General features: G+C 42.4%; 1 protein-coding gene across 13 annotated transcripts in view; it reads right to left on the bottom strand.

Annotated features, from left to right (window-relative positions):
• Positions 1–26,876, bottom strand: part of LOC147009546 (protein 4.1-like) — a 124,417-nt gene that overhangs the window by 808 nt on the left and 96,733 nt on the right. For 9 of the 13 annotated variants that reach the window (XM_085861255.1, XM_085861252.1, XM_085861254.1 and 6 more), the window contains 8 exons: positions 18,633–18,695; positions 18,035–18,193; positions 17,359–17,475; positions 13,545–14,129; positions 13,271–13,390; positions 13,045–13,137; positions 4,832–4,912; positions 1–946 (listed from right to left, as the gene is read on the bottom strand). The exon at positions 1–946 is cut by the window's left edge and continues 808 nt beyond it. In XM_085861255.1, the coding sequence (XP_085717381.1) occupies positions 851–946; positions 4,832–4,912; positions 13,045–13,137; positions 13,271–13,390; positions 13,545–14,129; positions 17,359–17,475; positions 18,035–18,193; positions 18,633–18,695 (1,314 nt within the window). In that variant the 3' untranslated portion in view covers positions 1–850. The remainder of the gene's footprint in view (positions 947–4,831; positions 4,913–13,044; positions 13,138–13,270; positions 13,391–13,544; positions 14,130–17,358; positions 17,476–18,034; positions 18,194–18,632; positions 18,696–26,876) is intronic. The other 4 variants (XM_085861257.1, XM_085861256.1, XM_085861258.1 and 1 more) reach the window with 4 other exon arrangements.

Here is a 26,876-nt window from a genome sequence, read left to right as displayed (position 1 = left end):
CACGGCGATAACAGCAATATAGGGGTGAGATGATGGTATGGGTGATTGCAATAGAGATTATAGAAAAATACCACATAAAAAACCCACACAGCCAAGAAGACCACAGGAGTGCATTGGCATGACAACGCGGTTCTCGTGTCGTATTCCAAGTGTTCTGCACGCGTTTAGCTATATTACTGACCCACACGATACAAACGGCCGACGTGCGGACGGCTGGCCGAAAGAGAAACCAAAGCATCGGTTCCGAGGTTTGCAAACAACAACAACAGCAACATAGGCTGGGGAGGTGCATGTGGTTACATGGTCAACCAGTCTCATTGTGCAAAGTCAGAGGACCTTCCTAATCAGGAATTTTAACTTTGAACCGGAATGGAGACCCAAAGTGAACTTGTGCAAGAAATTCAGGTGGTTTTGTTTTTAGGCCAAAAACTGTACGTGCACCATTAACCACACTTCTCCCCTCACCTTGAAGAAAATAATCAAATTTAAAAAGTGCAAACTCATTTGTGTTTCCATTATCCATAACATTGCAATGCTTGTTCAAACTTAGGAGATTTGGACAACAAGCCTTGGCGAGAAAGTGGTTTTGGCCATTTTGGCAAAGTGGTTTTGGACCAAGTAAGCCTGCCCGAGCTCGGCCGATATTGTTCCCTTGTTCAGTTCACATTTACATTTTCAGTCCATTAATGAAATTCTAAATATTATGTCACTTTGCAAGGAATGACGTGAGGGGTGAAAGAAAAGGTTATGGGAAAAATGGAGAGCTGAGGCCTGAAGGCAAGCAAAGAGAATAACGGGGAATTAAGGGGAAATATAGCAAGTGCGAGAAAAGACAGGATGAAGAATAACATTAATCTTCATCTTCTTCTTCTTTGTGGACCACCACTCTGGCAAGAGACATATCTGGATGTTGTTCCTTTGCCTCCCAAATAGCTCTTGCCAAAACCTGCAACACAACAAAAGAAGATGCAAAACGATCACAATGAAAATGTGGTGACATTAAAAAGTATAGTATAGAAAGAACAATGTTATTCAAAAGCCTTTGTTACTATCATACTAAAATATGCAATTCTGTATCCGGCTGTCTGCACATCTGTGGCTGATGCATTCAGTCCTTACTTATCCTATCTCAAACAAACATTTCAGGGAGAAGAAGAGTCATAAAATAAAGTTGTAAGTTACTTAGTTTGTCCCAGTCCCCAGGGGTTACAAAGGTGGGGTCAACATAAAATCTCAACATAAATGTGTCCCATCTCACAGCAATCCCGGTGGTAGTGGGAAAGGGTATTGCGACTGGTGCTTCAGAGGCCTTCATTGGACCACTTGTAAGAGACCTTCGTCTTATTTTTGCACTTGCTAAGCCCATGTTGCTTTAGGCTCGATTGCAAAAACTCCGGAGAAATTTCCATGTTTTCGTGCCTTTTTCCACCTTGGAAAACACCATGTTAAATTGTATAAATAGCAGCTTGAGCGACGTTCATGGTATTTTTCCCAGGCCGCTTCCAATAACAAAAGTACCAAGTAAAACAGAGATTGCAGACCCTTGTCAGGACTTGTTTTGTGTGTAGTTGTGTGGCGTTTGTGTACTGGTGTGTTACATAATTAATAAGACACATAACGAGAACTGCCACTTTATAACTGCTGGCAGTGATGGTACCAAGACGTCCTGCTTTGATGCAACCCCGCTTTGATCGGACACCTGACCCTGACCCTGACCCATGACGGTTTTCATTATTATTTAATTGAATTTAGATTGGGATTAAAATAAATTCAATTCAAATCAAATGGAAGACCAAATAGGTACAGTCCTGCATTGGAGAAATCAAAAGGAACCCGAATAAGCAAAAAGCAAAGATGCAGTCATCAGGAGGAACCTGGATAGGATTCACATTTCAGTTGCTGCTCCTCCACTCTCAAGCCCATCGAGGCACAGCCAAATGAGCCTTATTCAAAAAAACATTTTTAAAATAAAAAAAGAACCCACATCAAAAAAAAAAAATCAAAGAATTCTGGCCATGTGTCCGATCAAGTTAAAATTTAAAACATGTATTCCCCATCACTACTAGATAATAATTGTGAAGTTTCATGTTGATTGATTAAGCGGTTACAGAGAAAACATTATTTAATATTTTCTTTAATCCAATATGGCTGCCAAACCATGTGACCTATGTTGTCAGGTGTGTGAACCTTTTGTTCCTCATGGATAGGTGGTAATACCTGCAAAGTTTCACCTTGATCTGATCAGCCACTTCAGAGAAGATTTTTGAATGTGGATTTTAAAAACAATATGGCTGCCGAATCATGTGACCAATGACGTCATCAAAATATTTTCTGTACACCATTTTATCCCGATGACCCTCAAAAATTTTCATGCTCATCAGATATAGCGTTCTACATCTGCAGTTATGACGTCACAACGAAGGCACCTATGATGTCGTAAAAAAAAATTACACTCATTCCCAATGAGAAGTACTTGCTATGTGCCAAGTTTCAATTTTTTCCTTGGTACGGTTTCAGAGATACAGAGGTCCAAAGTTTTTCCGTTTTTCCAACATGGCTGCCACACCACGTGACCTATGACGTCATATTTATGACTGAATCATTCTACATGAGTAATCACACCTATGGTGAAAATTGTCTCAATCTAACAAGTGGTTGTGAAGAAAGACATGAAAGTTCTGTGTGGACAAACAGACAGACAAACAAACAAAGACTCAAATGCAATACCCTCTCTAAATCTTTCGGCAAGGGAAATAATAATAATAATAATAATAATAATAATAATAATAATACTAATGACCACCATCCCCTGGCTGCTCCCATAGGGAATGGGGATTTCCAGTTGATGAAGCACAGTACTGTTTACTAAATTGGTGGAATTGTGACCACTTCCAGCCACTCCCCCCCCCCCATCCCACACAAACTCCACTACCCGCACATGCGGCTTTCCTTTCTTCCCTTTAAAGTAGTCCGTCTTTTAATGACACCAGTTTGCCCAAGCAAAACTGTCCCCACAAAGCAGGTGTCCTTTCATGACAGGGAAAGGACGATTAGATAATGACAACAAAAAGTCAGAACTTGGAGAGCATTTATAAACGAATTGAAAATCAACTTCCACATATACATAACTACACGGACATAAAATCACGTCACTAAACGTCAAAATGCATCATTTCGCCCAGTGCAACACATTGGATGTCCATTTCATCAGGGACATAGGTTGCTTAAGGCCTAAGTCACATTTGCTCTATGGCGAGGATACGGCGGCCATACGCCCTCTGAATTGACAAACGTGCGGCGGCCGCAGAGTTTCTGCGGTGGCCCCAGGGTGGCCCTACGCCGTTTGGCTATCTTTTACAGGCCGTAGGGGTCACCGTGGAATTATAACGCGGAGTTATAACTTTTTTCATTTCTACGTTCGCCGTAGCAATTCGACAAGCCGAAAAAAAAAAAACTGGTTAAAAAAAACAAACAAATAAAAAAATTAACCCATTCGTTACCGTCCGTCTGGCCGCACGTTCGCCTTGGGGCCCCCCTGCGGTCGCCTTGCAGGCACCTTGAGGCTACCTTGCGTCTGCCTTGAAAATTCTATGGCCGCCACAGGGCCCCCTTAAGGTCACCATGCAAAATCAAAAACCGTACGGCAACCCCACGTTTTCGGTCTCCACAATTTCTAAATACGCCGTGCGGCTCCCCGAAAAATAAAAACATATGTGACTGCTACATTGTGTGACCATGGAAATACTGCGGCCGCCATATAATTGCTAATGGCCATAGATTTTGGAGACCCCACGGCCGCCGTGGCAAATGTGACTTAGGCCTTAGTGGGGACAGAATGCAACCAAAATCTTTATGCATCTGCATCGAACAGATGTACACTGATTGAGAGGGGACGTGTATTGAGTAAATGTTGGTCGATTATTGAAAGCAAAAAATTCCTGCATCCATAAACTCGGCTGTGCCAGTTGAATAAGTTCTTACTTTCCTAGCACTGGAAGCACTCGCTCCCGATGGAAGCGGCCAAATGGGTTGTTATCCTTATTCAAAATACCTGTCCAAAATGCCTCTCACTGCGCAATTCAAAACACCTCACAGCACTGGAAATGTGGGGATAGAAATACTGTATTGTAAAGGGTGGGGACTTGTAATATCCTCTCCCACCTGGAATGTCACCACACAATACACATTGACATGGGGAAGTTGTGGAGGGGAGGGGATGCAAATTCTCTAAGACCACCGGCAGAGATAAAAAACACCCCTAATCACTAATTGGGGTCATGCTGATCTGATGTAGCAAGTCTGGATGTAATCAGCCCAGAACTGTTAAAGGAGTAGTGTGACTGACACTGACACACAGACACGCACGACTGACGTCATAAAATTGTGGTGGTCAATTTTCTATTCCGTCAACATCATATTTTTGTAACCAGCTACATGCGAGTGTCTTGGCGGTGGAGTGGACAATTGCATTCGCTTATTGCATCGACATTACCGGTGTGAGTTTAATTCCCAATGCATGCTCAGTGGAACTTTCCCATTAGACGACAGGAGTGGCGACCTGCCCAGCATAGATTCTTAGCCACGGAAATGTTTTCGACTTGTCGTGAATGCCCCAATGCTCTATCAAGTGTGTGGGCCTCCATCCCCACCAACAAAACACACTCTACATGTTTTGCACATTTCCAATCACTTTGAATAAGTTACTCTTAGGATGCAGAGGGTGGGGTAATTAAAAGTGAAAGTTTGTTGTTACTTCTACCACTGAAGGTGAAGGAGGTTATGTTTGGGGTAAAGTAAAGGAAGAAAAATTTGGATTTCCTTTTCCACCCACCTCTTCATGATCCATATCTGAATCTGCGGTGATGACGATTCGCTTCTCAATGCGAGTCTCGGACATGGAACCTTTCACAGTCTGTCATGGCAAATAACATGGCACATACCTCAATTATTTTATTCCCACTGGTTTACCCATCATAAGCATAAAAACAAACAAAACATAATTAATCAAACATAACAAAGCACTGGTCGACTTAAACAGCAGTCCAATGGAGTACTGCTCTCCCCTAGAGGATGCACTTCTTAAAGGCCCTGTCACACCTTGACGATTTAGCCAGCGTATGCCTGACGTATGCAAAATTTGGCTAAAACGCTGGCACACGTCGAATACGTTATGGGTAAGTTTGTATACGTTAAGAGCACGCTGGCATACGCCGTAGTACGCTGGCTTTTTTAATAGTATGCTGGCATACGTCGTAGTACGCCGAGGCGTTAAACAAATTTTCCATGCTTGAAATTTTTCGACGTATGCCAGCGTACGACTCACACGTTCCGCATAATGCTGGCCATAAGTTGTAGGCACGTTACGCGATCGTTGACACACGTTACTTGTAAGTTACTTATAAGTCGAAACACGTCAATGTAATGGTTAGCGTCAGTGTTCCAGACTCCTTGTTTTTTTTTTGTTTTTTTTTTCTTCGGTATGACGGTGATGTTAACACTTCGATTTCTAGTGCGGTTATAATATAATATAATTAATAGGCTGCCGCTCAACGATTTAAATCATAACCGCACCAGAAATCGAAGTGTCAACATCACCGTCATACCAAAGAAAAAGAAAAAATATAAAAACCAGGGAGTCTGGAACACTGACGCTAACCATTACCTTGACGTGTTTCGACTTGTGAGTAACGTGTGTCGACGTGTGTCAACGATCGCGTAGCGTGCCTACAACTTATGGCCAGCATATGCTGAACGTGTGTCATACGCCGAGTACATCAATTTTCAACATGCTGAAAATTTCTCGACGTATGCCAGCGTACTACGACGTATGCCAGCGTGCTATTAACGTATACAAAACTTACCCATAATGTATTCGACGTGTGCCAGCTTGGTTTGGCAAATTTTTCATACGTCAGCATACGCTGGCTAAAACGTCAAGGTGTTACAGCTGCTTCACACTTCGATGTCTAGTGTGGTTATGATTTGAATCGTCGAGCTGCAGCCTATTAATAGCCTACGCCACGTGATCTTCGGCAATACGCTGCCGCGTGCTATGCATAAGTTAGACTATCGTTGGGCATAGGTTGTGAACGCCGACAACATGCTCAACATTCGTTGGTATAAGTTATCCATATGTGATTGAAACGTTCTGTGTATGTTCCCAATACGTTATGCATACGTCCAACACATTATTATACGCCCAAAAAAACTTTTAAAAACATCGATAGTTCAGCATACGCCAGCGTTTTACATGCATTTTGAGACCTTGCCATACGCTGGCTAAAACGTCAAGGTGTGACAGGGCCCTAAAGGCCCGGTCACACCTTGACGTTTTAGCCAACGAATGCCGATTTTTTAATTTTTTTTCTAAAACGCTGGCACACGTTGAATACGTTATGGGTAAGCTTTGATAACATTGAGAGCACGCTGAAAAACACTGCCATACGTCGTTGTACGCTGGCTTTAAACGTTGTACTTTTTGGTTGTCCTCAAATTTTTTCATGCTTGAAATTTCACGACGTATGCCGGCGTATGACTCACACGTTCCGCTACGCTGGCCACAAGTTGTATGCACGGTCTGCGATCGTTGACAGACGTCAACACATGCTACTTGTAAGTTAATCATAAGTTGAGACACGCCGAGGTAATGTTTAGCGTACCCGAAACTTATTTCTAACCTATGATTAACGTGTTGTTGGCACGTTACGCGATCGTTGCCACACATCGACAGACGTTACTTTTAAGTTACTCAGTCAGCGTCAGCGTCCACGTCCTTGCGTCAGCGTCCACGGCCACGGCCAGGACACTTATTTGCAGCATTCTTCAAACTTTTCTTCGGCATGACGAGGATGTTCACACTTCGATGTCTAGCTTGGCTATGATTCCAATTGTCCATCGGCAGCGTCTATTTAAAATAGTCGAGTTTGAGCGTTTTAACACGTTCAGAAGAAACGCTTCAAATTCCCAAACCCCAGCGTCAAAAAACAAAGGCAAGTGACAGCAATTTAAATCGTTCATTGTAAACAATGAAACTAGTTGAGTGGTACCGTTTAAAAGTCGTTGAGTGTAAAAAAAATCCAATTGTTGAGCACAAGCGTCTACTTTCAATAGTGGAGTTTGAGCGATTTAGCACGTTCAATAGAAACGATTAAAATTTCCGAGCGCCAGCGTCAAAAAACAAAGGCGAGTGACAGCAATTTAAATCGTTCATTGTAAACAATGAAAATAGTTGAGTGGTACCGTTTAAAAGTCGTTGAGTGTAAAAAAATCCAATTGTTGAGCGCAAGTGTCTACTTTCAATAGTGGAGATGCAGCCATTTAAATCGTTGAGTGGCAGCCTATGAATAGCAAACCCTACGTCACCGGCAAAGATAAACTGCCGCACGATATGGATAAGTTAGGCTATCGTTGGGCATAGTTTGTGAACGCCGGCTTCACGATAATTATTCGTTGGTATATCGTATCTATAAGTAATCAAAGCGCTCTATGCACATTATTAGTTCATTGTGCATTTGTCCAACCCGTTATGAATAGACCTAAATCGTAAAAACAAGCTATTGCTCATTGTTGAAAAAGCCCCATAAAAAATTAGCCGCGAAGAACTTCGAACAATGGTGAAAAGATGTCTCCTACCCGTGGACACACGGACGCAAGGACGATCCATTATAACCCACACCCCCCCCCCCCTCACACTCACCTACTACTGCCAACATGAACAAACTACTACTAATACTGATACTGTTACTGCTGACATGGACATCGACTCAAAAAGGACTCAAAAACACTGTTGGGTTCCCCTTTTATGAGCAGCATTTTTATATACCAATTCCCAAAACCGCTGGGAACACGTCTTTATATGGCAGTTGTAAGCTAGAAACACGTTCATTTTTTTTTTTGTCAACCGGAAGACGTCATTGGAATACGTCTACATACGTCGATGTGTGTTGGGACTACGTACAGAATTGGTTCAAAGCACGTCAAACACAAGTTAGAAATAAGTTTCGCGTAAAAAAGACATTACCGCGACGTGTTTCGACTTATGAGTAGCTTATAAGTAGCCTTTGTGGACGTGTGTAAGCGTCCACATATCGTGTGTAAAACTTATCCCCATCGCATGCAGAAAGTGTGTCATACGCCAAGTACGTCGTAAAATTTTGAACATGTTTAAAATTTCTTGACGTACTCTACTTACTACGACGTATGATAGCGTACTTTAGCGTTCTTCTCACGTATACCAAACTTACTCATACCGTATTTGACGTGCCCCAACGTTTTAGACACATTTTTCTTAGGTCGGCATACGCTGGCAAGATCGCCAAGGTGTGACCGCGATTTTGACCCTTCCATTTCTACGGCAGTTATGATTCGAATCGTTGTGCGTCAGCCTTTTAATAGGCTACGTCACGACATCGTCGGCGATGCGTGCAACGCGCTATGCCTAAGTTAGACTATCGTTGGGCATCGGTTGTGTAGGCCGACAACAGGTTCAGCATTCGTTGGTACAAGTTATCTATAACACAACGAAACGTTCTGTGTCCGTTACCAATGAGTTATACATAAGACCAAGTCGCTATGAATACGTCCGAATCTTTAAAAAAAAAACATCAAAAGTTCAACGTAAGCCAGCGTTTTACATACATTTTAATACGTTGCCATCGCTGGCTAAAACGTCAAGGTGTGACCGGGCCTTAAGCTGTGAAAAACAAGGCCCTCAAAAGGGATTCTCCCATGATGAAACAGAGTCTATGGGCCTGCTACTCTCGCATCGCAGATAGGTTGGTAGCCTCTCTGTCTTCTGGAGCTTTGTATCCTCCTACTTTTTGGTCTTGCATCCTATGCCCTTTCCTTGCTGTCACCACCCCCCTCCCTCCCCTGTGTCCCCCCACTCAATGTTTCTGTAGGGCACACACAGTCTGCTAGTAACCCACTTTCGGTGAAACTATCAAAATCCAGGCTCGCTGGTCACCTCTACTCATTTGTTCCTCTTTTACTCACCTGGAAGCCTGGTGTTGACTTCATGGTTACGGTTCGGATTTTAAGGCCCTGATTTCAAGCCCCATCACGCAGTTAAGAGAACACGTCATCCTTCCGAGGTCGGAAAAATGAGTAGCAGCTCTGGGAAGCGAGTCATTTGAGTATCCTGCCTTGGCGTGGTGACCCGTCCAGGATTGTTTTCACGTGTCTGTCTGTCTGTGCATGAACAGGGAAACACCAACCTGCTGTTGGTGTTTTCCCTTTCTCCTGCTGTGTCAGTCTTGGCTCATGGAAGAGTGATGACTGAACAAATCACATCTTAAAAATAAACAAAAGCAATAAAATTATTTTTAAACATTGCTCCACCATTCACGGACCCTAACATTCGTGGCATTTTTCAGGGACATATCCCCCACAAATAGTGGGTTCCGACAGTACTGCAAGGCATGATACCTCAAAAACTTGTGGACGAGTTATGACAAAACTAGGTGGATTAATTAGTGAGGTGACAAGAACAAGCCGATTCGATTTTTCTTCTGGTCCGGATCCAGATCCAGCCCATCAGTGGGAAACGAAACCTAAACTATTCATTTTCTTGTTAGGGTACCCTGTGAGTACAGGGTACCCTATTGTTTTTCTTATGTTTATTTATTATTTATTCTTTTTCTTTTTCTGCCGGCATTTTGCACCCTTTTTCGCTTTAAAAATCATTTTCTCTGGAACACTAAGTCCGATCGACACGAAATTTTCACCACAGGATGTATCTTTTTTGATAGCACAATGAAGTTATAATTATGACGTCATTGGTCACGTGGTGCGGGCGCCATCTTGAAAAAAACGATAAACTTTGGACATCTGTATCTCGGAAACCGTGCAATAGAAAATTTTTTCGTTTGATACATTTTACTAAGCTTCCTATGGGGAACACAAGTGATTTTTCGTGACGTCAGAGGTGAAGTGATATACCGGTGAAAATTCGTCAAGTAGAACGCCGTATGGGAAAAATCTGAAAAATTTTGAGCGTCATCTACTCCTCAAGTCACCGACGAAAATGTTTTTCTTGACGTCATCGATGACGTAATTCGGCCGCCATCTTGTTTTTTAGTGTTTTTCTTTAAAAAATCTTCTTCTCCAGAAGGGCCAGACAGATTGAGGCGAAACTTTACAGATATATTCCCCTTTAGGTCCTCTTTCAAGTTTGTTAATTTCTTGTTGATAGGTCACATGCTTTGGCGGCCATCTTGAAAAAACCTTCAAACCTTCAAACATCTTCTTCTCCAGAACCGCAGGTCCAATGAAGGCGAGATTTCAGAACTATATTCGTGACATGTATGCGATGCAAGTTTGTTAATTTCGAAGTGATAGGTCACATGGTTTGGCCGCCATGTTGGATGTAAGAAAAATATTAAATAATGTTTTCTCTGGAATTTCATAAGCCATCGAAGCGAAAATTTGCAAGTGCCTTCCTCCCTCAAGTCTGCATACACGGTAAAAAAATTTTTACCTCAGAAGTCACATGGTTTGGCGGCCATATTGGATCGAAAAATAGACCTTATCCGATTTACACGAAACTTCACAGACTTGTTTGGGTCGACGATGGAAAGCAGAATTTAAATTTATGATATCATAGGTCACAAGGTTCGGCAGCCATCTTGGATTGAAAATGAATAAATTTTAAAAATCTTCTTCTCCAGAAGGGCAAGACAGATTAAGACGAAACTTCACACATATATTCCCCACGACGTCCTTTCTCAAGTTTGTTAATTTCTTCTTGATCGGTCACATGGTTTGGCGGCCATCTTGAAAAAAACCATAAAACCTTCAAACATCTTCTTCTCCAGAAGCGCTGGTCTGATGAAGGGGAGATTTCAGAAATATTTTCGGGACAGGAAGGCGATATAAGTTTGTTAATTTCGAATTGATAAGTCACACGGTTTGGCCGCCATGTTGGATTTAAGAAAAATATTAAATAATGTTTTCTCTGGAACCGCTTAACCTAACGAATCGAAAATTTGCAATTATCATCTACCATCGTGTGTGCACGCGTGGTAAAAATTATGACATCAGACATCACATGGTTTGGCGGCCATCTTGGATAGAAAAACGCACCTTTACCGATTAACACGAAACTTCACAAGCATGTTCCACTACCCAGTTGGAAGCAGAATCTAAATTTGTGATGTCATAAGTCACATGGTTCGTCAGCCATCTTGGATTGAAAAACAATATCTTTAAACGTCTTTTTCTCTGAAACGACTGAACAGATCCAGGCGAAACTCCACCACTATGACCGCCTCTCCAAGGTGAATAAAAAGTTCTCACCCCTTTTTGAGGTACGATGCAACGTTTGGCAGCCATAGTGGATTGAAGGAAAAATATTAATTAATGTTTACTCTGGAACTACTACATCAATAAATGTGAAACATCAACTTTATGGTGCACCACTCATGCGGAATGAGGGTTTGAAATTTCAACGGGATCGGGCCCAGGGTTTGGCAGCCATGTTGGTTTTAAGAAAAATATTAAATAATGTTTTCTCTGGAACTGCTTAATATAGCGAAGTAAAAATTTGCAGTTATCATCTCCCATCGTGTTTCCACACGTGGTGAAAATTATGACATCACATGTCACATGGTTTGGCCACCATCTTGGATTGAAAGATAAATATTAATTAATGTTTACTCTGGAACCGCTGTTTCTATATATACGAAACTTCACATTTGTAATTTAGCCGACATGTGAAAGAAGTTTAAAATTTCAACCTGATCGGTCACACGGTTTGGCAGCCAGAATTATTTAATTATTTGAATCTGGAAGCCAGTAATAACGAAATTGAACGCTTTGTGCTGCCCGGTTCGTAACTCGCATGTTCCGCGCCCTCTCGAAGCATGCCTGTGTTTGTATCACCATTAAATAATGTTTTCTCTGGCACCGCTTATCCTTTCAATGCGAAAATTGCGACTATGATTTAAGTCCCATATTGTATCAAAGGCGGACGGACTGGGTACCCGGTCATCACTGCCAGCAGTTATAAAGTGGCAGTTCTAGTTTTATATTATTATTCTCACCTGTGCAACCAACTTCCTCAGTCTGTCAATCTAATTATTTTGCCCAGGGCTTCAAGATGGCTGATCACCACCACCTCAGCTCACCCCCCCCCCTTGATATTTTCTATTGATATTAACATTTCCCAAGCATACCCCTACTCTCAAGGATACAATTTTTTTTTCTCTCCCCTCTCCCTAACCATCTTTCATTTTTATTATTTCTTTTTCATTCCTGATTTTCCATTTCTCCTCTTGCCGTGTTTGAGCTTATGTCCAGCTTGTTCATCCAAAGTGTCCTCTTCCTTCTCCCCTTGACCTCATCCACCCCATACCCATTCTTCCTCCAAGGTCCATCCACCCTATTTTTGGTGTATTTGCCACTTTCCACTAAATTATCGTTGTTATCTTCACCACCGAAGGTGACAGAGGTTATCTATTCACCCCTGTTTGTTTGTCTGTCTGTGAGCAGGATATCTCAAAACAATATGGACGGATTCAGACAAAACTTGGTGGACAGGTTGGGTGTGTGACAAGGACGATTCAATTCCATTTTGGTGAAGATCCCGATCCAGACATAAGAATTTTTAAAGCGATTCTTCACCATTGCGAGAAAGGGCAAAAACAATAATATTATAGCATTCGAGTGTCTCGCGTATTTGAGTTTATAAAAATAAAAACTTGGCGGATTCGTTGGGTGGGTGACAAGAAGAAGCCAATTAGATTTTGGTCGAGGTCCGGATGCAGATCCGGCCTGTCAGGAAGATGCAAATTGTAAACTGTTCAGCTTGGCAGAGGTATGCACTCTATCAAGTGCCGCTCTAATTCTGTTGTTCTGTATTTGAGCTCTTCCAAAAACATTGACTTCATATTTTTTTTAAAAAGAAGAAGAAAAAAAAAGGAGCAAAACATTGATAAGCATCAAGTCAAAATAAACAAGACCAATCACTCAAAGCTGAGCTACATACATAGTTGAGAGAGATCGTGCACCGTTACGACAGCAAGTACATGACATTGGCTCACATACCCGTGTGACATGGGTCGTGCTGGTTGTGCTAGTCGGACCAACATCTGAAGCAGCAGTAACTCGATTTCTCATCCACGTTTCCCCTCTCATGCCCTACATTCCAAACACAATAACATGGTTATCGCCAAGAAGTCCGAACAGACAATTACATGCATAGAAATAGCAGGCCACGAAGTTAATCAGCATTTCACATTCCAAACTACAAAAACTCGTGTAATGATGACACCTCAAAGGAAAGGGTCTTTGTTTGAGTTTGCACGATGGGAACATCCGTCGTTGGAATCCCAAACTTTTCACGTTGCGAAAGTTCGCTGAAGCTCACACTTTCCGTCGGGATGAGCGGGGGCTAGTCAAGGGAGGTAGGTGGAAGAGAAATGGTGTGTAGAAGAATGATTAGTTTGATTATACAATAGATGGAGGTAGATTCTACAATAGATTGTGAGTAAAGTTTGTTAAAACAATACAAAAAAGAAAAAAAAGATGGAAAAAAGTAATTTTACCTCAAAGCCACACTCATCTTCTGACTCGCTGTTTTCCGACTCCGAAATGTCTCCATTGGTTTTGGGTTGGTCCCCTTCTTCACAAGGTCCCTGACCCTCTTCCCACCCTCTTCCCTCAGCATCTCTCTGTTCACCCAACATGCCCGATACGTCGTCTTCTAGTTCATCAAACTCTCTCCCCTCTTCACTAGGTGGAGCCACTAATACAACTGGAACGACAACTATTGGTTTTGGTTCCTTCAGCTTCTCTATTTTCTCTTCAAATTCCTGTGCTGTTTCAGAGCTCCAAGTGTCTAATTCCTCCTTAGGCTTTTCAACAAAGACCTGCACCTCGGAATTGGCGACAGCGGTTGCAAACGACTCAGTCTCCGCACCTTGTTCGCCCCAGGCATCATCCACTCCACTTTTCAAGTATGAAGGGGAAAGTGAAGGTGAGGGCAGCAATGAGTGAGAAGGAGAGCATGATACTTGTTCATTTTCCTCCCCAGCTTTCTGACTTTCCTGCTCTGCCTGCTCGACAACAATCGCTACAGGCTTCTCTTGCGCTTGACCCACACACTTCTCGGGTGATTGTTCTGATTGAACCTAAAATGAATAGATCAAGGCATTAACAATTCGGAATAAAAGGAAAGCAATACATCCAATAAAAATATATTATTCAAGTTATAAGAGGTAATGAGTTGAAGCAATGGAAAATAGTACATGTGCTTCCAAAGCATTTCAAACTATATTGTGGCCATAAAATTGTCTTGCATCGAAACAATATTCAGCTTCTGAACGTCATTGTGAGGGATACAAAGAGTGACCAATTGGCAAAAAACAAAAATGGCCTCAGCATCAACGGTCATATTTGGAATACTGTATATCCAAAAAGGTAACTGCATTACAATGGCAGACAGTTGAGCCGATAAGTGGTGCGGATACTACAGCATGGGCTGAAAGTCGCTTTACCCATGATAAGTTTCTCACACCTCCCTCCCCTCCCAAGATGTCCAAGAGAACTTGGCGTTGAATTCAGTAGTGCAAGGAGAATTATTCAGTACACACAGATGCAATGACTGATTAATGACTTTAAGTAAGGTAATGCACAATAAAACCTGAGTATTAAAACTTTAAGAACGAATGCTTTACTGGGGAGGGGTAAAGTGACTTTCAGGCCACCCTGTAGAATGATATCCAGAGGTGGTGATGGTTTTCAAATCCAGCTAAAGGCAACAGTCTCAAGGATTTAGAGTCTCAGCTTGTAGAAAATGAGTTAATCTAAAAACTAATGTATACTGTTGATTGTTGGAAAGGCAAAGCTCACTAATGAAGTTCAGGGAAGAGGTACCCGGTAATCTGCTGACCCAGACTGGTCTAGCCTGTCTACGTGTTGTACTAATCCACACTTCATGGTTTATGTTATGCTGTGAGGAGGCAGTAGTGGGGGAGGGGGGCGGGGGATGGCAGTTAAACAGGTTGCAAAATGATTTGGGTTTTGTGACCCCCCCCCCAAAAAAAAAAAAAAAAAAAAAAAAATCGGGACAAAAACTTTGTTTGCCTTTTTTGTTTGTTTGTTTGTTTGTTACAAATAAGCCCTTTAAGAAAGAGGCTAAACGATCATTTGGGTCAGCTGGGAACTAGAAACATGCATCATTGTTGAAAATTATTTATTAATATGAAGACATACAGGTAGTGGACAAGCAATAAAAACACCTGGGTAAATGAGGGACACCAAGTATATTTAAAGCAACGGCTTCCACACAGGTGTGGCCCACGTGTTAATTAAGCAAATAACATCCCAGCATGCCGAGGGTCATATATAAAAATGCTGCACAGGCTGGTTGCCGATAATTATAGCCAGCATGGTTGCAAGGGGAGACCACAGTGACTGCGAAAGAGGGATGAATGTTGGAGCACATTTGGCAGGAGCTTCAGTGACAGACAGCTCAACTTGCTGATGTGTCACGAGCAAAGGTGTTTAGGTGATGTCCGCGTGGAACTCTGAGGGGAAAAACATCATCAGCAAAGGACAACAGTGGGGGGAAGTGCATACTCGAGGATTGTGGTATCCATGCATTAATTTGAAATGAAAGGCAAAACAGGTGAGTAGCCAGTTTCATCAAAAACAATCTGCCAAGAACTCGACAGAGCAGGATACCATAAAGGGGTTGCAGTGCACAAACCGCTCATCACACCTGACAATGAATGTTAGCGAGTCCAGTATTGAAAAGAGCACAGGCAATGGACTACCGAGCAGTGGAGAAATGTGATATGATCAGATTAATCATCCTTCACCATGTTCTCGACCAACGGATGAGTGTACGGTGGTGCCAACCTAAATAATTCTTCAAACCTGAGTGCTTGGTTCCAACAATGAAGGGTTCTGGTAGTTCTGTAATGTTGTGGGGCACATTTTCCTGGCATGCTTTGGGTGCAGTCATTCCCTTAGAATGCAAGGTCAATAGCAATCTCTACTTAATGGTACTGAGTGATCATCTTCACCGCATTTTGTAGCATTTCTTTACTGCCAGGAGGGGTTTCTTCCAGGATGGCAATACCCCCATCCATAGAGCATGTATGGTCACCTAATGGTTTGATGAGCATGACACTGATGTTTATCCATATGTCATGGCCTTCTCAGTCACCTGATCTGAACCCAATCGAGCATTTATGTGATATTCTGGAATGACTCCTGAAACAGCATTTTCCACCTTGATCAAACAGGTGAGTTGATTGACTTTCTTGCGGAAGAATGGTGTCGCATCCCTCCTGCAGAATTCCAGATGCTGGTGGACTCTATGCCATGGTGAATACAGGCCATAATGGCCACACAAGGTGGCCCAACGCCCTATTAAGTGACTATTTTATTGGCGTTTCCTTTTTTTTTGTCCACTACCTGAAGTTTTCACATTTAGTCCTCCTTCATACACCAGTGTAGGTTGAGTGTTTCAAGCCAAAAATACTTCCAGGTTGTGGAAAAAAAACTCAGCATTAATCTGAAAGCAGAATCATAAAAATTTGGCCAAATTTTGTTGGGTGAAGGAAATAAAGACAGCCAAAGCTAAAGAGGCAGTCACTTCATGATGGGCTTTTGAAAGCTGTTATATAATCAGAGCAGTTACTTATCATATTGACAGTACAATGCATTAATCTTCACTATAATGTAATGACAAGGGAGACTGGCAGATCCACAACACACCTTAAAAGCCAAAACAGTTGGTTGAAAACAAAAACAGGAAAATATTAGACATTTCAGGGCAGAGGGGGGTGGAAAGATAAGAAAAGTGATGAAAAGATGGCACATATAGTGATAGATTGAAACGAGAAGGGCACTCGGTCGAGCGCATACCTACACCACGCAATGCCCAATTCACGAGAACATATTGGGCCCAATACATTTTTGAAATATCATGCTCTATATCGTTTTTGGCCCTATCTCTCAATGGTGAAGAATCACTAAAAATTAAAGGATTCTCGTATCCAGATCTGGATATTCACCAAAATTGAACCAATTCTTCCTAGTTAAACACCCAACATGTCCTCCAAGTTTCGTCCGAATCTGTCCCCAACTCTGAGATAACATACTATATATCGTTTTTGGTCCGATCTCTCGATGGTGAAGAATCGCTTTAAAAATTCTAGTATCCGGATCTTCACCAAAATCGAATCAGTTTGTCCTTGTCTAACACCCAACCTGTCCAAATTTCATCCAGATCCGTCCACAACTTTTTGAGATATCCTGCACACTGACAGACAGACAGAAAGGGGTGAAAACACAACCTCCTTCACCTTCGATGGTGGAAGTAATGAAGAATAATATAAAGAGGAAAACCTGAGAAGGGCTGAAGAAAGATGAGAAATCAGGTGGTCTTTGTGCAGCCACAGCAAGAGGGGTGAGGCAGAGAGGAAGAGGAGATGTTGCCACATCAATCCCCATCCACTCCTCATCCTGGGAGCCCAAAGGAAGTGCAGAGGGCATGTGGAAGCGATGACAGATTGGAGGGTGTTGAGAGTGGAAAGAACAAGTAAAAGAAGAACAAGCACAAGACAGCATTTAACAATGCAGTCTTGCCGAGGTATTTTTCTTTGAGACCCATTTCACACACCAGCGAGCTATATTAAAGTTGATGTGCATGTGGGCTCACAGACATAGACAGTCAGATCACAATAATATCCTCTCCCATTCCTTTGGGAACCAGCTCGGCAAACAACAACAACGAGATCGTTTCAATTATTAAATGGAATGCATGAAAAGAGAAAAGGTAATTTGTGGATGGGAACCAATATGGAAGAGAGAGACGTCAAAAAAGGCATGTTGTGAAGTGTTGAGCAGCAAAATTAGTGACAGGGAATCTGAACAAATTACAAAGTAACACTATCACAATGAAACCAAAGAAAAGGCAGAAAAAGGTGATCATGGGAGAGGACAGTAACCAAAAATCAGACATGCAAGATGGAGGTTAACCCACTGCCTCTCAAGCCGACAACGATTATGGATTCATGAACACCTCAGTGTAGTGCACTAGTTGTCGGCTGGGAGAATGCGTAGAGATGCGACGTTCCCACTCGGTGGTTCCAGGCCCTGTTCCTGCTTCCATGAAGGAGCGTTTCATCTCGTTCATATTTGCCTGACGCTTCAACAGATCATCCTGGGGTTTGTCCACATTCTGCAGGGCACCAAGAAAAAAAAAATAACAACACCTTGGCGCAAGGCAAAAGAACCTCACAGAGGCATTCAAAGCAATGAGGCCATCAGTGTCTTGGCGGTGACCTGGCTGGTTCTGCAAACATCCGATGTTCCGCAACAACAATCAAATATCCAAGCACATACGTGCAGTCAAAATGTTTAAATGATTTCCAATCATTTCCCAGCTGTGTGCAACAGAAACCACATGAACGGCAAATAATGCGATTATAAAACAAAGTATATAGGCAGCTTGTGATGGGTGGGGGTAGGGGGTAGGACATGATGCTGATGGATATGACAATGGATGCAAATGATGTGGGCAACCCTCATGATGCTTGATCTAACCTGAACGAACCAAATATTCAACAACCCAGGACGTCCAGTGTCTGCTGTTTACAAACAAGAGAAATTATACAAACCTCTAACATTAGCCTGCTATGCCTCATGTATATATTTTCGCCTTCAATTTTCTTTGGCCTCCTCTGCAAGAGGGAAATGGGAGAAGCAATGTCAGGGAATGAAAAAAAAAAAATGATTCAAATGGAAAGGTGCATGATATTGATTAAAAAAAATGTAAAAAATGAAATGAAAGGCCAAAAAGTTAAACAAAAACAATTGACTTGCAAAATCGTTGGCAGCATTCTTACAATGACCCCAGAACAAAGCACAAATAACACCAAATAATGAAGGTGCTTCAAATATGACCTGGATCTTGGATTATTCTCTTCCTCTTCACTATACAGCTCGCAGGCATGTGACAAACCCGAGACACTGTCTGTCAAGGTAGCCTCCTGCTTTGGACTTGCACTTCTCCAATTGGAGTGGAAGCTTTTGCACACCTTCAGTTGGAATTATTTAGGACATGTACAGAGTCAGTAGAGAGCTTTCATAAAAGCCCCATTTGTTTAAAAAAATCCTGCCCCCTCAAGCTGCTCTTTAACAAAGACCTCCTTGACAGTCACTCCCCCACCATACTGTGCATCTGAAAGTCTTCAGAAAATAGAGTCACGGTCAAGTTTGTACGACCCTCATTTTCAATTTTGCTGCTTGTATAATGGGAGTCACAAAATAACTGAACCAGTTCCAGCAAGTACTTAGTCAGAATGTTGAGGAATATAATAAATGACCCTCCTTTAAACACACGAGGAGGCCAATCATAATTTCTCTGTGGCATAATAGGTGACCCACCCATAATCAAAACTGAATTTCAGGTGGCTGTCACAGCAGTGAGTTAGGAGGGGGGCATTCAAAGAGTTCTAATAAGTTGATACTCATCATATCAAGTTTGTAGAACTGGTGGCGCAATGATTTTACGACTCGGTGGGGTAATGGATACACACAAGGAAATTAGACGCAGGTGGAGGCCATTCAGCCCATCATGCCTGCGCCACATCAACACCAAACCAATTTATCAACACCAGATCAATATAAGAAAAATTCAAGTTTTTTATGGCGTTTTTTTTGGAGTTTTTGCATTTTTTTTTCTTTTCTTTTCAGGGGAGGGGGTATTGGTGTCGACAGTCTTGGGAAACAACAACAAAAACACATCAACCACATAACACCACTTGACGAGACCCCCACCAACAACACTCCATACACATGCACACAATCACCCATCAATGCTCAAGCTATCTGAAAGTCATGCCAACGTCCCTATACCCCTCCATCTCCAATACTTTCACGTATCTATCTAATTCCAATTTGAACTTATCTACTGTTTCTGCTGCCACTACCTTTCCCGGGAAACCATTCTATGCATTAATTACTCTGAGTAAAAGACTGCTACCTTACTTCCATCTTAATTCTCATTTTCTTCACTATCAGGGTATGGCCCCTTGTCCGATCACTGTCTGCTCTGCTGAATAATTATTCTGCACTTATTTTGTCTATATCCTTCATTATCTTAAACATTTATATCATATCTCCTCGTAACCGCCTCCTTTCTAGTGCATAAAGCCCCCCCCCCCCCCCGTCTCCTTTAGCCACAGACGCTCCTCGTAGCTGTGTCTAGCTAGGCCCGGAATCAATCTAGTATCCCTGTGCTGAACCTTCTCTGTGGCAGCTTTGACCTTCCTAAGTTGAGTTGACCAAAACCACACACAATATTCTTGATGTGGCATCACGAAATTCCTGTACAATGTTAAAACCACCTCCTTTGATTTATAATTGATCCCCCTCCGGATAAAACCTAAATCCCTATTTGCTTCACTTGTGGCTGCCTGCTTACCAACCATATCTACGAGAGTGAGTCAAAAAGTATCTGCAATATATTTTTATTTAAATAATGTAACTACAATTGAGCATGTACAAGAGCATCATTTTTCCACGTCATCACCCTCCTTTTCAACACACTTCGTCCATCGGTTCACAAGCTTCTGCATGCCCTCAGGAAAAAAAAGTTTTTGGCTGAGTTACGAGCCACACATGCACCGCTTCTTTCACTTGTTGGTCACTGGCAAAGTGGCGGCCTCTTAAAGCATCTTTGAGTGGACCAAACAGGTGAAAGTCCAAAGGAGCCAGGTCAGGACTGTACGGAGAATGCTCCAGCACCTCGAAGTTCAATTGCCGGGGGGTTTCCATGTTATGGCGGCAGTGTGTGGACAAGCATTGTCATGCAACAATGCAACACTGTTTGACAGTCGCCCTCAGTGTTTCCATCGAATAACTGGTTTTAACTGGTCCTGGAGCATTTCACAATAATGTAGACTGTTTACTGTTGTGCTCCCCTCTTGATAATGTTCCAAAACTGGGTCTTGTGAGTCCCAGAAAAGTGTGAACATAACTTTTCCAGCCGATGGTTGACTTTTGAACTTCTTTTTGATTGGTAATGTTGGATGTTTCCACTCCTTACTCTGGTGTTTGCTCTCGGTGGATCCTCATAATGGTGGATCCACTTCTCGTCTCCAGTGACAATACGTCTTAAAATAGCATTCCCTTCATGATGAAAGCGGTTCAAAAGGCTTTGGCAGATTGTCACACAATTACACTTGTGCTCTTCTGTGAGTTGTTTTAGAACCCATCTTGCAGAAACTTTATGAAAGCCAAGTTGGTTGTTGATAATTTTATGTGCAGAACCATGACTGATGTACAGATGTTGTGCCACTTCGTCAATAGTCGACTGTCTGTTATCCAGAATCATGGTGCGGACTCGTTCAATGTTTTCTGCTGTTGTGGACGTGGATGGGCATCCAGATCGTTCATCATCAGTGACATTTGTGCGACCATTTTTGAACATGGTAATCCCATCATACACACTTTGCTGTGGTAAAGAACTGTTCCCACATTGTGCTGAAAGTCTGCAATGGATTTCTGCCCCTGGTACACCTTCAGCCCCCCAAAAAATCATATCACTGCACGCTGCTCTTCGTTGTTGCAAATGAACATCGGAGTGGTCATGTTAGCTCCCTGACGACACAACAACTGACTGCTCAAGGTTGAAACTGCTTCACAATGGCGCAGACAGTTTGGGCTTGTACCTGCAAGTACAATGCAGTCAACAAAACAGTATTTAATAAATTATTGTGGATACATTTCGACTCACCCTCGTATATACATCCCCTAATCCACCATCTCCCTCCTCCCCCCTCCAGCCAAAACAAACAAAAAAGTTTGTTTTTTTCCCCAAGGCATACCAGTGGAGATATAGAAGAAAAGAAAAAACAAGAAAGTAAAATTTGACGTGAATGTGTCAATGGATATGCCTTCACCCATGTCAGATGTCAACCCACTGTTACGTTTGATTTCAATTAAAGGTCACATGAAAAACTACAATGACACTCTGTAGAGTGCATACCTCCGCCAGGCTGAACATTTTACATTTTCTATCCCATTGATAGGCCGGATCCGGACCTGAACCAAAATCTAATCGACTTGTTCTTGTCAACTATCAAACTCATCCTCCAAGTTTTGTCATAATCCGTCCACAACTTTTTGAAATATGCTATATATTGTTTTTGCACCCACCTCTCAATGGTGAAGAATCATTTGACAAAATTTTTTTTTAAAGACAGAGGGACAGAGACACATCAGAAGAAGAGAGAACAGCAAATGCTTCCAACTCGAGTTATGATCTGCAAAATTATTTTCAGAGGGCACATGACCTTTAACCTTTTCCCAAGCCAACGTAAAATTTAATCAGTTGATCTTCCTTTTGCAGTCCAGTTAAGCAAAGTTTGGTAAAAATCCCTTCAGTGGTTCACAAATTATCGTGGCAACGTCAATAAGTGTTACATTCAGGTAAAGGTCACAAGACCTTTGAGCCCACAATCTTATCGGTTCACCTTTGCGTCATCGTAAATCCTTGCACCAAGTTTAGTGAAAATCCCATTTGTGATGCACAAGTTATCATGGTGACGAAAATATGCGACTTTCAAAGGTGAGATGACCTTTGACCTTTTCCCCAAAATCTAATCAATTAATCTGTGTATCATAATACAACTTTACACTAAATTTATTTGGTAAATATCCCTTCAGTGGTTCACAAGTTATCACAGTAACAAAATTATCATTCAAGGATGGACAGAAGGATGGACGGACAACCGGAAAACATAATGCCTCCAGCACCTTCAGCAGTGGAGGCATAAAATGGATGAAGATTTACTTACACGTGAGCTCAGGCCAGAGCTGGGAAATATCTCGATATTACCTGCTCAATAACATTGAAAAAAATATCGTCAAGTGATCCTACATTTTTAGATCCTCGTGGAGGATCTCTAAGTCTTACTCATGTTGTTGTTCTTGTGGACTTTTTAGATCCTCGTGGAGGATCTCTAAGTCTTACTCACGTTGTTGTTCTTGTGGACTTTTTTGTTTCACAGCCTACAGTTTTCATCAAAACTTCCTGAAACTTGGCATATAAATGTAAAAATCCCCTGCGCAGACAGTAACCATCTCGGATTTTGAAAATTCCTCCAAGAAAAAAAAGGTTGAGGTCAAAATATCTCCGCGAATGGAAATCGCTGAAAAAATTATCTCAAACTAGGCAAGCTTTTTGAATTCTGTTTGCGGGCATCGAACAGGGCATTAGCAGAGATGAATTACCGCACATACAGTATGATACATCACTATGACATCATATCAATTTTTATTATGTCATTCCTATTTTTTGACTTTTTGTTTCACAACCCAGAGTTTTCATCGGATCTTCATGAAACTTGCCATGTATATATGCAGAAAGCCCACGCGCAGGCAGTAACCATCTCCGATTTTGGAACTTCTTCCTAGAAAAAAAAGTTAACGTCATAATATCGCTGTTAATGGAAATCGCCTAGACCATTATCTCAAACTAGCTTGTTTCACAGCCTACAGTTTTCATCGAAATTTCCTGAAAGTTGGCATATATGTAAAAAATACCCTGCGCAGACAGTAACCATCTCCAATTTTGAAAATTCCTCCTAGAAAAAAAGTTATGACGTCAAAATATCTCTGCTAATGGAAATCGCCTAAAAATTATCTCCAAAACTCAGCAAGCTTTTTGAATTCTGTTTGTGGGAATCGAACAGGGCATTAAGAGATGAATTACCGCACATATGATACATCACTATGACGTCATATCAATTTTTATGACCTCATTCCTATTTTTTGTTTCACAACCCAGAGTTTTCATCGGATCTTCGTGAAACTTGCCATGTACGGTATATGCAGAAAGCCCACGCGCAGGCAGTAACCATCTCCGATTTTGGAAATTATTCTGAGAAAAAAGGTGACATGATAATATCGCCGCTAATGGAAATTGTCTATACCATTATCTCCGAAACTAGGCAAGCTGTTTGAATTTTGTTTGCGGGAATAAAGCCGGGCATTAGCACAGATAATTTATCGCAAACATGATACATCATAATGACGTCATATTCGTTTTTATGACGTCATAATTAAGAGGACGAGGATCTTAGCTCATTCGAGCTTGTTAAAACTGTCGATACATCGGCACATTCGATAATGAAGAAAGGTGGTGTGTGGTATCGTAAACTGAAGATTTTGAGATGCATTTTCATTGATTTAGTAAGAATACTCGACATGAATGACTAATTTCATCATAACACATTAGTCCCAGTAAATGATCAGAAAACATCATCCCATCTCAGTTGCCAGTTCTCCTGCCTCATCATCAGGGTCTTCAGTTGAGGATCCTGAGCCTATGCCCGAGGAGGAGGGGGACTATTTGCAACAATACACTAACAACATCTGAACTCAATTCAGACCCCATGCAGGAGACGTTTTGATGTTCTATCAAGATGACAAAACGGGCAAACATAAAGCACGACCCCAAGGGCAGCTCACAAACATTCAAAGTGACAAACACCAGAGTCAAACACAACTCATCCCCTACCCCCACTACCACCATCACGGTCGATGCACATTTCATCTCCCTTCCCACCCTTCATGCGACAATAATAATAATAATTTTAAAAAATAACTTTAAAGAAATAGATAAGCACGGGACGGGTTCAATGCTGGACATTGCAATGACATACATGTCCGTAGAGGCCTAGCCATGAGACGTAATGCTGCAATGCCGTCCAGCGAAAAGAGCATGACAGGCAGAGGGACAGACAGAGAAATTCGTTCTCACAAGAGAAGCAACTCGTCTCACTGCTTTTGTATATTTGTCTAACACAGTAGACATTACAATGGAGAAAAGCTGACACCTGGTTGAGGGCTTAAAGGTCGATGCTTCAGATCGATGCTGTGGGGAAGATCAATGCTTTAGTACCAGGAAAGGCTCCTTTGGGTGCAGCACGGATAAGGAGACAGCTTGGTCCCTGAATCGTGGTTGTTCTGGGGGAGGATTAATGCTTCAGTACCAGGGAAGGGTACATTCAGTCTCAGTGACTCTCGAGTGGAGATGACCATTGTTGGCAGCGCGCGTACGCACGCACGCACACACACACGTGGGGGGGGGGGATAGTAGGGGGCGGGAAGCAAAACGCCTGGCTGGCTGTAACAAAAATATGCCAACCAATGACAGGCACAGAAAATGACTAAAGGGACACAGACCCCTTGCTGGCTGAGACCGAAGTCGATGTGGCCACACCGAGCACCCAGGATGTGCTGAAAGGGAAAATGACTACACTTTCTCCCCTGCCTCATGGGATGGAAGGGGATCCCTGCTTCACGATAAGACAGAATTCTACACCAAAGCTAAAAGCTAAAAAGATGTCACCTGTTCCACAACCAACAACTACGAGGTTTCAGACGAATCAGCGAAGATTAAATGAACAGAGCTGGAGCTTAGAGGAGAAGGAAATCATCCTCCACTGCAAAGCGTATTCTCTGCATAAAGCATGGGGGACTAACGGTGAAAGATTAAGATCATGAACCAGTTGACAATTTGGTTGATGAATAATGACCCTTTACCGAGAAATGAGGGGGAGATTTGAAAATCTGGCAGAACTTCTTTGGACCTTCTAAAACCCACAAATGGAGATGGCAACCAACGTGAGAAAAGTGTAATTTTTTTTTTATACCTTGGTCGAGGCTCGTATGAGAGCTAACACACAACTCACAGCAAGGAGGCATGAGACAAGAGGGGCGGGAGTGGAAGGGACAAAACAGTGGGGAACAGACACATTAGGTGAACTGTGGAAGGGAGAGGGATGGGGATGGGACGGGGAACATGGCGAAGAGAAGATGGACATTACAGGGACTTTCAGGAAGGAAAGCAGGAGAATTGAAGGAAGTGGGCTTGGGTGGATTATCGGGGGTAGAAAAGATCGAGGATTTGGATGGGGGAAGATAAGAGGTGGTGGTGAACAGCTGTTTTGAAAGCCTGGAGGGAAGAATGGAAAAGAATAGAGAGGAAGTTTATTCCAAAGGCGGGAAAAAAAGAGGAATGAAAGAGTGAAGATGAGCAGTGATTCGTGATTTTGGTAGTTTTACCAGAAGGGGGTTGTTGGCGGACCTTGAGCGCCCTGTGGAAATGTGGTGGGGACAAATCGCAGAGAGAGCAGGCGGGGCAAGGCTGGAGAGGAGTCGGTAGAAGACAGAAAGACCACCGACCAACCTGCGGTGATTGAGTGAGAGGCCCAAAGACTCAGCTTCATTGCGGGAGATGCCGATGATCTTAAATGTCCTGGTTTCGACAGCGTGAAGCCGAGAAAGGTGGGAGGCAGGAGCACCAGCCCAGAGGGGAGAGCAGTACTCCTTCAGGCTATGGACAAAAGCTTTGTAAGTGGTCAGGAGCTCAAGAGGGCCGAGGAAGGACTGAGCACGACGGAGGATTCCCAGTCGGCGACTGGCTTTTGAGGCGAGGTTGGAAATGTGACTTTCCCAGGAAAGGTCATGGCAGATAGTGAGACCTAGAAGCTTGAAAGAAAAGACTTCTTCCAGAGGATTGTTGAGAAAGTGGATGGGGGGTTTTGTAAACGGTCCTTTCGAAGAGACATAGTGAGAGTGTGAGATTTGTCTGGATTGAAAGACATGTTCCACGTGTTGGACCAGTTTGTGATTTTATCCAGATCTGCAGTGAGCGAAGAAGCTGCTGCTTGCCGGTCTGAGGGATGACAGATGGTACGGCAGAGGGTGGAGTCGTCGGCAAAGAGAAATAGAAGATTTTCCAGAGAGTCCGAGAGATAATAATAATAAAGATAGTTCAGATTTGACTTGGACTAAAGTTGAATTAAAACAATGACAAGTAATTAAAATCAGCACTGTGCGGTGTGCAT

The sequence above is a fragment of the Eptatretus burgeri genome, chromosome 17 (genome assembly GCF_056783735.1).
Source record: "Eptatretus burgeri isolate ZD-2024b chromosome 17, Ebu_testis_v1, whole genome shotgun sequence".
NCBI classification, from domain to species: Eukaryota; Metazoa; Chordata; class Myxini; order Myxiniformes; family Myxinidae; genus Eptatretus; species Eptatretus burgeri.
Note: the sequence above shows the minus strand (reverse complement) of the source record. Positions and strands in the feature narration are given on the sequence as shown.